This window comes from Eriocheir sinensis, chromosome 18 (assembly GCF_024679095.1).
Source record: "Eriocheir sinensis breed Jianghai 21 chromosome 18, ASM2467909v1, whole genome shotgun sequence".
NCBI lineage: Eukaryota > Metazoa > Arthropoda > Malacostraca > Decapoda > Varunidae > Eriocheir > Eriocheir sinensis.
Window position 1 is genome coordinate 21,362,410 of NC_066526.1, and position 11,443 is coordinate 21,373,852.

Below are 11,443 nucleotides of genomic sequence, written 5' to 3' on the forward strand. Positions count from 1 at the left end.
CTTTCACACCAAGGGGGCATCTTACCCCACCTTACCCTATATATGACTACGGGATGCCCCATGGAGACGGGTGAGTCCCGAGATGACTGATTCAACATAACAGTTTGGATGTGATTGATTTAAGACATGATAGTATGCCATGGCTTACCTGAGTGTAGTCTCCGTTGAACGAGTGGCTGTCGCCCCTACTGAATGCAATGAAGGTGGTTTATAGCGGCAAAAATCTCACACCATGACACACGCGCGGACTCGTTGTGGCAGGAGGCCGAAATGACTCACTCGTGTTACTCGTCCCATATAAAGTCATCCCAAGGAGCCAATAATTTTGTAATAACTCTAATTTGTTTTTCACACCTATAGTTATGCCATGATCTGAGCAGGAATATCGCCATCGTATTTTATTTGGCTGTTGCATTTCTTATTGAACCTTACAGTAATCGAGTTAACTCAGCTTTAGATATGAGCCAAATTACAGACGGTATAGTAATGGTTGAGTCTAATGATACCACACATTGTCAATTATGCTGATATGAGTACTGAACCTTCCTAATATATGTCTGTTTATGCATTTTTTTTATGAAAGGTTACCGTAGAAAAGCCATCTACTGCCTAACTTAAACTCCATAGCCTAGCCAACATTTCTACATTGACATCAGGACAGTTAAGGTATTTGGCAGTTCTACAAGTCTTCCTACCTCCCACACATCCCCAGAATGAATGATTTATGAAGTATTCAGGAACCTGGGGCCACTCAATCCCGCGGCGACCCTCCCCCAACCATTACCGCCATTAGTTAGTCTGCCTCCCCATTGTTGTTTCTGCCAATACTTCCCGCTGATCCATGAAATATAAGGCCAATCGTGCAAAAGCTCCCTTGGTACCTTTATTCCCCTGGCTCGGAAAAATTACAAACGACTCTACGTGTGTCTGGGATGGATTGCCAATAACGGCCGGATCCTACAGCGGTCCACGGTCTATGTGTGTTAGTGTATTTACCAGTCGCCCCTTAACTTATACTATTTTTCTTTTATTTATTTTATTTCTACACTTTCTTTCCCGTTAAGGTCAAGGTGAAGGACAGGCTAAGTGGAGAGGACATGTAAGGAGTTAAGAGAGAGCTCAAGGAGGGGGGTGACCTGCTATCGTGCCTCAGGACAAGCAGAGGGGTGAGTAGGAGGGGGGGTAGTAGTAGGAGCAGAAGTGATATGGATATTATTCGTGATGTGTCCAACAAAGTCTGTGGAACCCTCCCGAACCGCTGAGTCACTCATTGTTCTCTCTTTTGGTGTACTGTAGCCTCCGTCCAGCCTTAATAAACTCCATCCATATCGCATCTCACTTTGTTAAAAAGTATGTAAAGTATGTCTACCAGTTTTTTCTCAGTTCAAGACTTCTACATCAATTCACTATAAAGAGTATATTTACTCCTTTTTACTAGTTTACTTAGCTAGTCAAATAATTACCTATATTTTCTAATACTTGCTATATCTCCACAGAAACAACACACATAATAATTCTGCTTCTATGGCTATTGATTATATTGGATTATCATTTATTATCAAGTACCATTATCCATCAAATTTCATCCACCCATATTGAATAGCACTCGTATAATGTATTTTGCAATAACAGGACTATTTGAACCAAGTAAGCAATCTGACCAACAATAGTGCATTTATATATGTTAGAATTTTTTTTTCTTGTATTGCTACATAGTTTTTTTACAGGTGAATAGCCCCTTAATGCTGGATAACAACTGTATGTACTTCATGATTTTTCTAAGTGATAAAACACCCACAATCCCACACCCACACCCCAAGCCTATATGTATGGCGGCAATGAATAAAATAAATAAATCAAAGCCAGAAGCATCAATCCTAAACCTTTATTTACTACACACTATACAGTCCTTTCAAGACGTCACTTTAACTTTACTCGGCTCTTCCGGCATCTCGTACTCCACCTCCAGCCGGGCCTTTCCTCTCCTCTTGACCTGCGCTGCCACCCTCTTCTTGCCGATGATGCTTCTCCTCATCACTGCGCCCTTCTTCTCCTCCTCATCTTCCTCGTCCATGTCTTCATCATCATCATCATCATCACCGCCATGCTGGTTCTCCTCATCCGACTCTTCCTCGTCTGAGCTCATGGCTACTCTGTCCGCAGCATCCTGAAATATAAAGTTAAGGACCATTGGTTAGATATATTTAATCCATGTATATACACACATTGCTCCCCCATCTATGAATAGCTATGTAGTGTGGCCTCCATGATGTAGTGGTTAGCATGACTAGCTACAAATCCATAGGCCGTGGTTTGATCCAAGCCCACCCAGCTGTTCATCCTCTCTTTCAGGCTGGTCGAGAAATGGGTACCTGGGAAAACCTGGGAAATGTAAACCATGGTAACCCTACTTGCTTTGTCCTTCCCCACCACTGGCTCAAAGGGCCAATAAGATAGCTGAGCACTAAGGCCACGAACAGCTTAGCATATGCCCCAAGTTTTACCGTTTCCTGAGCCCATTATTGTTTGTGGTGGTGATAGAGGAGGTGATGCTGAGGACGCAAAAGTTGAAATGATAGGGGCACGTCATGAAGGAGGAGGGCCATATACTCAGAAGAGCTGCAAAGGTAAGAGGTAAAAGGGAGGAGACCAGCTGAAAGACCAAAGAAAACCTGGAGATAGTGTGTGGAGGAAGACATGAGAAGGATGAACATCAGAATGAGGAGAGTGTATGATCGTCAAGCGTGTGAGAGACTCATAGCCCATCCAACCCCATAAGGGAAAATAAGACATTAAATGAGATGAAGAGAAGTAGAAGAATCCTTTCACAAATTAACACATGAGCTTCAAAAATACTTGCCTCAAGGTCTTCCTCATCACTTTCATCAAAATCAGCAACAAACTCATGTTCCTCTTCACTGTCGTCATCTTCTTCGTCATCAGTGTCCATCTGTAAGTAGAATGATTAATGTTGTTAATAAATATCAGATATGTTGTTTACTACCAATTGAAGAGGGACTTCCTAAGCTGAATTTTGGTGGAGGGCAGAATTGTATTCAGTTCCTCATGTGAAGCAGATGGAAATGCAAAAACACATGATAGCCAGCACCTTATGGTATAAATCAACAAAGAATGACCATACTTTGTTGTATAGTCTCAGTAGTAAGGAAGCATATATGAATTATCTGAGTCAAGACCTATAACAACTGTTCTGGGTTTTGTTAGGTTAGGTTAGGCTTAGGGTATCTTCAAACACATGATTGCCAGCACCTTATGGTATTAATCAACAAAGAATGACCACACTTTGTTGTATAGAGAGTCTCATAAGTAAGGAAGCATATATGAATTATCTGAGTCAAGACCTATAACACCTGTTTTGGGTTTTGTTAGGTTTAGGGCATCTTCAAACACATGATAGCCAGCACCTTATGGTATAAATCAATAAAGAATGACCACACTTTGTTGCAAAGTCTCATTAATAAGGAAGCATATATGAATTATCTGAGTCAAAGAAAAACAAAGGAAGAACAAACAACAGCAGACCTGCTGGTCTTATTAAGTCAAGACCTATAACAACTGTTTTGGGTTTTGTTAGGTTAGATTAGGTTTAGGGTATCTTCAAACACATGATAGCCAGCACCTTATGGTATAAATCAACAAAGAATGACCACACTTTGTTGCATAGTCTCATTAATAAGGAAGCATATATGAATTATCTGAGTCAAAGGAAAACAAAGGAAGAACAAACAACAGCAGACCTGCTGGTCCTTACTAAGTCAAGACCTATAACAACTGTTTTGGGTTTTGTTACGTTAGATTAGGTTTAGGGTATCTTCAAACACATGATAGCCAGCACCTTATGGTATAAATCAACAAAGAATGACCACACTTTGTTGTATAGAGTCTCCTTAGTAAAGAAGCATATGAGGCCGTAGTTTTTCACTTATTACCTCATCTCTTCTCTCTTCCTCTACAACCTCCCTCTCGAGTTCTCCCTCAATGTCTTCATCAGTCTCCACTTCTTCTTCCTTTTCATATTCCTCCTCTCCCTCCTCTTCTATTTCACTCTCCTCCTCCTCTTCATCTATTCGTACATTAAAAGCTTCTTGTGGGAAGTTGTAAATACGCTCATACTGAAATGAAGGAAATATGTTAGAAATAGATAAACAAATGTTGCTAAAACAAACTATAAAGGATTGAACATTTCAGGTTCAGCAGACTTATTCTGGATAGAGGCAAGGGCAATGGCCACTCTCTACTTATGCTGAGACAAATAAACAATGAAGCACATTTAAGTTCCCTGCCCTTACTGTACTTAACAAGGCCAAAATACTTTATATAAGGACACCAATTCAGGAGGCTGCCTTACAGTTCCATCTTTGAGTCTCTGTAGCAGCTGTTTCTCAATGGCATTATCAATCCTGGCAGCTATGAGGGCCTTCTCTTCACGCCTCTTGATGCGCAGATCAACTTTCCGTTTTATGGGAACCAACTTCTTCCTGGAGAACAGTTAAGACTCAGTAGAACGTCACACAAATCACAGTACTGAAGACTGATTCCCTTTGACTTAGGTGTTATTTTCACACAAGAAGAACATAAAGAAAAAACTGTGTGATATTTCATGAGGAAAAGAAAAAAAAGGGATTTTTCTCATACTAGAATTTCCTATGAAATTATGACAAGGATGAGCTTTGACTTACTGTCTTCCCAGCTTGAGTTTCCTCATGCGGGTGAGGTACTGGGTTATCTTTAGCAGCCGCTGACGACATTTTTGTCGAAAATATTTTTTCCAGAAGATTAGATTCTCATCAATCTGCTGGAGGGCCTTGACAAAGTTTCTTGAAAGCTTCACTTTCTCCCATTGTTTTGCCGGAAAGAAGGCTCTGAAAACATTAAACAGTACTGAAGTATATGAATCATATAATGCTTGTTGCCTACTTTTCATCAAATTATCAATTGATTTATTGCCAGTCATAAGGAGAAAACTATAATACTTGCAAAACATTACCAGGAACTAATAAATTACAGTACCCTCTCAAGTTTTGCGATCCTCGAGTTTAGCGCTTAGTCCTAAATTCTCACCATCCCGACTTTTGCGCATTACCGCCCCGAGTTTCGCGTTGTTTTAACATGAACAGGTCACGTCTACCTACCGTCGGCGTCATGCGTGCTGCCTTAAAAGGCGGTGTCCAACCATTGGGGCTATGGGCAACCGTGGTTGCCCGTATGCCCAACCGGGAGCAAGTTGTTGGTTGTCCATATGAATGGAAAACAGTTGTGAGTATAAGCATGGGTACATGGGTAAAACGCGGCTGTGTGTAAACAAACAGATGACGGCAGTAGCTGAAGAGTGAGGAGCAGTGGAAGATGCCCCACCAAGAGACTCATAAAATGGACAGGCAGAGCTGCTTTGCTTACAACTTGATTAACAAGAGAACACCCCGTCCTGTGGAACCACAGTCCAAAAATACTTTTTTTCTCAAGTCTATGAAAACTGTACAACTCCCGGTGTTGTTTTCCTCTTCTTTTTTTGACGTGTAATGCATGGCAGCGACAGTGAAAAGTAATAGTGGAAAATAGCAAAAGGGCATAGAAAAGCAAAATCAGGGAAAGAAAAGAACAGAAAAACACCTAAGTTCAGGGTGAAGTGTATAAGTGCGCACTGTGAAGTAACGTAGTGCATGTTGTGAAGTATAAAATTGTGGAGGAGCATGACCTCTAAGAAGCGATACAAAGCGTTACAGGTCAAAAGAAGAAGAAGAAGGCCCACTACACTGGCTGGTGTTGCGAGAAATATCTCCCCGCTAAAATTAGTCATTCTGCTGTCCACCACGCATGTGCACTGTGGGACAACACAGCATTATAAGTATTAATTTGCCTGGTTTTGTTCGTTTGTCCGCTTGTGATCTTTGTGAGCGGTGAGGGAAATATGGAAACAGTAAGCAAGTTGAACCTCTCTGCGAGCTATTTAGCGGCTGCAGCAGCGGGTTTACGTACAATAGGCATTGAAAAGTCAATCATGATATTAATGATTTAATGATTTATGACAGAAAGAGTTAACAGATTAATTCATAACACACAGAAAACTACCAGAAAATATAGGTTTGTCCAACTGTCCCACGGGTGACCGCGACAGCCCTTACTTTAGCAGACGACACCACGTGGATCACAAGCATGTTCTCAGAACTACCAGCCAATTGTAAGGCAGCCGCCTACAACTGCGGCTTCAAAACAACCTGTTCTCTCTTCCCATTTTCTTCCTATTACCAAGGTACATATTTTGAGATAACAAGGGAGTAAAGTCGAAAAAATTGAGATAACAAGGGAGTAAAGTCGAAAAAAGTAATTTTTTCCACGGGTCAGAACCAATAAGCACTTTTTCATGGATTTCAATACCACAAGTTTCGTGATCCTCGAGTTTAGCGCTATACCTTCGGAATGAAGCAAGCGTGAAACTCGAGAGGGTACTGTACAATACAAATGTCCACTAAGATTCAAATCTCCTAAAGGTCATCCCAACAATACAATAAGTCATCACATTATGCCATCAACAGGCGCTTGGTAGTGCTACTTAAGTGAAAAAATGTTAAGGAAAGGCAACTTACCATCAACTCAATAATATAAGCAAGAGTTGAGTTCAGCGACATAATTCAATGATTTACTGTACTCACTTGGAATGATGAAACCACTCAGGTTTATTATAGGGAAACATTCCTACCTCTCAGCTGTCCTCATGTACAGGTATATGATGCCGTTTTCTTCTCTGATGGTAGCATACTGGGTGTTGGCGAGGGGACAAGAGCTGCGGCTGCACAGGCCAGTCAGATTAAACTCATTTCGGCAAAACTTCTGTGTCTTGGTCCTGTGAATGATTTTTTAAGTAATTAGAAAAATGGGAAGGATCAAATTCTTGTTAATTTTACAATGTATTATAATGAAAATATATGTAATAAAAATAATATAGGAACTACAGAATACGATGTGAGCCTGCCATCATGTTAATAACTTGTATGTTTTATCATTCTACACTGTGGTTGTATTTTCACATGTAGTATTAATGTCCAGCCAAAAAAAAATATAAAAAAATGAATTATTGACTTACTGAGTCTTGAAGGAACAAAAGGTTTTGTTGATGATGCTCCAGGTTATCTGTAGTGAAAAAACAACATTAGTTCACTGCATAATCCTGCACAAACAGACAAACCACCAAAAACACAGCCTCCTCAAACTCCATTGACGAAGGTAAGTGTAAACGGTAATTATGGAGTCACTACGTGCCTCCAATATTGCCCCCACGAGAATAATAACCTCTCCAAGGTCTCACATACTGTTGTACTTGTCTAGTTTTACCGATGCATCATACATATACTACGTCTATAAGTGATGATAAGAAATAACAGATATTACTCCTCTCCATTTCAACAAACTTAAAACACCTGGTAGTGGGGAGGGCTATGAAGACCAGGGTAATTGTGGGGTAAAAGCAGGTATTGCAATGATGCTGTCTACCTAAAATGAAGTGTTTCTGTGCTCTACTTAGGGCGAAAATACATATTTTCTAAATAAATCCCCCGATGGAGGCACTGCGAGGCAGCGCCATTTTGATGGATGCCATTAAGTGATTATTGTATCTGTTTATGTTCATAAGTGGAAGGCGTTATGTGAGGGGGGTCCCCAAAGATCGTTAGGAGAAGGGGGTTAGGCCTTTTTCTTTACTTTTAAGTACTTGCGCCTTCATATTATGGTTGAAGGACATGTATTTCGTCCCTTAACTATAATATGGAGGCATAATATCGTACATAGGCAGTGGCTGAGTGGTTAGCGTGCTGGGCTCACATTCAACATGCCATGGACAACGTCGGTTCGAATCCCCACGCTACCACCTGGGATTTTTCAGTCACTGCCGAGTGGCCTAAGACTACCCACATGCTGTCCAGAAGACCACCCATCAACCTGGACTCTAGAAGAAACCGTCCAGTAAATCAAGAATGAGTTCCGAGGGGCAGCATGAGCCAAGCATAACTGGCACCACTATAAAAAAATTGCCTGCACCATGACGGGCTTGGGCCGATCATCTGGCCCCTGAAGAAAGCCTACTGGCACTATAGGCAGGGATGTAAAAAAAAAAACGTATCTTGGAGGCGCAGAGTGACCCTCCACAATGGACTGTATTGGCTATACAGGCAGTGCCACATGTGGCCACTCAACTCTAAGCTGACTTTTCCATAGAGTTCAAGTTATAGAATAGAGTGCGTCTGAGGCTGTCTCAGCGATACACGGCCATGATGCCGCCATCGCCACAAGCCAATGATTGCACACACTTCACTCCTACCCGATTTCAGTTTTTCTCCATGTCAAATAGTAGAGTCAGGAAATCGGGTAGAAGTAACGTGTGTGCAATTGTTGGCTTGGAGCGGTGGCGGCACCAAGGTCTTGTATCCTGGAGGCAGCCTCAAACGCACTCTAGTACATAACTTAAGTTCTATGGAAAGTATTGCTTTGACAGTTCACTGAGTGGCCACATGTGGCGCTGCCTGTATAGCCAATATGGTCCATTACTGTGTAAACTTCTTGGGGTAATTGTGGAGACTGACTCTGCACCTCCAAAATATGATATTACACCTCCATATTATAGTTAAGGGATGAAATACATGTCCCTCAACCATAATATGAAGGCTCAAGTACTTAAAAGTAAAGAAAAGGCCTAATCCCCTCCCCCTAACGATCTTGGGGGACCCGTGGGAAATCAGGGGGTTTGGGCGGGGGAGCATATTTAAACAACTCCAACCGAACTTTACATAACCTAACCTCAAACGAGGGAGCTTCGCCCCTCTCAACCCGCCTCCTAACCCCCTCACATGTATGATGCACTGGTAAGACTAGAGAAGTACAGCAGTATGTGAGACCTTGGATAGGAATTGGATAGGTTATTATTCTCGTGGGGGCAATATTGGAGGCGTGTAGTGACTCTCAATATTTACCCTTCTTATTCCAGTCCAACATTATTCTGGTGACATCAATATTACCACCATTATCGGTGCTACAAACAACATAACCACAGCAAGAGCAATTTATACCCAAAAAATGCAGATATTATTCACGAAAGCGTAGCTTCCTCTGGCGGCAGCGGTCCAGCCAGTGTTGTGAGATATACCTCCTCGCAGAAATGTTGCATATACATGGCAGGGGGGGGTCCAGGGGAGGCGTAGCCCCTCTGGTTAGGTGGTTATGTAAAGTTCGGTTGGAGTAGTTTAAATAAGCTCCCCCATCCAAAGCCCTCGATTTCCCACGGGTGTCCAAGTTGAACCTTTCTGCGAGCTATTTTGCGGTGGCAGCGGCAGGTCCACAAAAGGCATTGAAAAGTCAATCATTTTGTGATTTCTGGAGAAAAATACTATCTCCATTATAAACAGCATCATATTTTGCCCAGAAATAAGCAACACAGAAATACATAGGCGATACTTCTCAGTCCGAGTGATTGCTTTGCGGAATAGCCTGCCAGACACAGTTATCCTGTCAACATCCTTAACCCGGCAACGTCGGCGGACCCATTTTTGGGCTCCCGCGAGTCGGTCCGCTGAAACAGTGGACCCCGTATGGGGCTCGGCTCAAAACACCTAATTCGAGTTAATTGTAGGCGGTGGCGGCATAGAGCAACCCACAATGCATGCCCTGGGTCATTGAGATGGGTAATTGATCTTGAGGTGGGCTTATTTGTCATAGGTGGTGCTGTAAGGTCATGACAGACTGAATTAGCTATCCATATAGTAATCACTTGTCAAATTCTCTAAACTAGACAACAAGCGACTCTTGGCTAGATGCCACGTGTCACGAGACTGTTTATTTTGTAACAAACACCACCCAAAAAGAATGGAGTCTGAGTATAAATAAATATTTTTAACAGCTTTATGGTTATGAGAGGAGTACGCTGATGTACGTTCCATGTACTTTTCTTAGTTTAAATATACTGTGTAATGTTGCCGTTTCTCGGCCACTTCTCGGCTTTCCCATAGCTGAAGCCCACGGGTTAGCTGTATTTAAGAGAAAACTAGCAGAGTACCTTGCTCAAAGATTATATGAATATTAACCTTTACATACTAATACCAATGTATTCTCATATATAATTTTATATGATCTCATTTTTAACTATAGTTCCTAAACATTTTTGTCACAGAACACATCAACTCTAAATGACTTTATTTTACTTACAGAAATATAAATATAAATACTTATTTCACTTATATGGTAATACTTTATAAGAAGTCCGCCTCCCCCTTCGCCACTCCAGCCCCCCCTACCCCCCTAGACAAGCCTGGGGAACTGTGGTTTGGAGGGGGGAAGCCAAAATCACTGAAAAATGGGCTTCCAAAATTTCCCTAGAAAAATCCCTAAAATGAAGGAAAATTCCTTAGTCTCAAAACTAAGGAAAGTACAAACTTTATGACCTAACAGCCCCCCTTGCCCCCCTCCTAACCAAGGGGGGCTGCGCCCTCCCTGGACCCCCCCCATGGGTCCAGTAGGTAGGTAAGATATCTAGGTAAGTCAGCATCTCGAAATTAGTAGGCCACACTTTCGTGAATATTCCCCAAAATGCACTCAAAGTTATATATTTATGTATAAATCAGGAGAACTGAAAGATCCTGAACCCAGTTCTCAGGGGAGGGGGCATGGAAATTGTGAATTTTAGGAGAAATTGGTCTGTACAGTTTCAGCCTTAACCTGTGCCAGCCCTGGGAGTAAAGAGAGGAGAAAGTGCATGCAGCTCAAGAGTGTTCAGTAAATATGGACAACACAGTGGTAACAGAGCCGCTCACGTCGTCGCTCTGCATGGTGGTGGTGGTGGTGGTGAGCCTGGCAGCCACACGTGCCTCGCCTCGCCTGCTGGTGTTGACGTGTAACAACGAGCCTAAACAACATTAAAAGAATATCATTATTTGCATTGATATACTATACACCAAGGAAAATATTTATTAAATAGTAACTCCTGTCGTTCGTTTTGTCCATTGTTGTCTTCATATCCACACAAAAATACATTGTTGCATGCCCGTGAAAAAACGCACTTTTATTTCTTTTTTACGTCAAAAATGTGAGTAACAGTGAGTTCTTCACTTGTATGGATTGTTGAGGGACTCCATATCAGGGCTGTTTTGCTTTTAAAATAAAAATAAATGGCACTGTATGTTATTGCAAGACTAGATCGACTGACTTTTTACTAGAAATAGCAAGGATGCAAAAATAGGCCGATCGAGAAAAGAACATAAAGACTTACCAATAAAATCCACGGGATTAATTATTATGATCTACATAGATCCTATAGCTGTTAGATTTCTGTGAACAGAACACCCATGCAGATCCTTTTCTTGTTACTTGATTAATGTAAATGTCTTCTATCTTGTAAGGGTGCATGTCTGTCATTTTGGTGGCCAACATATGCATCACTTTA

General features: G+C 41.7%; 1 protein-coding gene across 1 annotated transcript; it reads right to left on the reverse strand.

The window, feature by feature from the left end:
• Positions 1-1,869: 1,869 nt before the first annotated feature.
• LOC127000433 (protein MAK16 homolog) lies at positions 1,870-10,906 on the reverse strand. Its single transcript, XM_050864154.1, has 8 exons — positions 10,815-10,906; positions 7,103-7,149; positions 6,719-6,862; positions 4,701-4,883; positions 4,370-4,499; positions 3,951-4,133; positions 2,861-2,950; positions 1,870-2,167 (listed from the first exon to the last, which is right to left on the reverse strand). The coding sequence occupies exons 1-8, from the start codon at positions 10,827-10,829 to the stop codon at positions 1,913-1,915; spliced, it is 1,047 nt and encodes a 348-aa protein (XP_050720111.1). The 5' UTR covers positions 10,830-10,906; the 3' UTR covers positions 1,870-1,912.
• Between the last annotated feature and the right edge of the window lie 537 nt (positions 10,907-11,443).

Coding starts and splice junctions, on each gene's coding strand:
- LOC127000433 (XM_050864154.1), bottom strand. Junction 4,134..4,369: donor AGAGACTCAAAGATGGAACT/GTAAGGCAGCCT, acceptor CCTTCATTTCAG/TATGAGCGTATTTACAACTT. Junction 2,168..2,860: donor GTGATGAGGAAGACCTTGAG/GCAAGTATTTTT, acceptor TTTATATTTCAG/GATGCTGCGGACAGAGTAGC.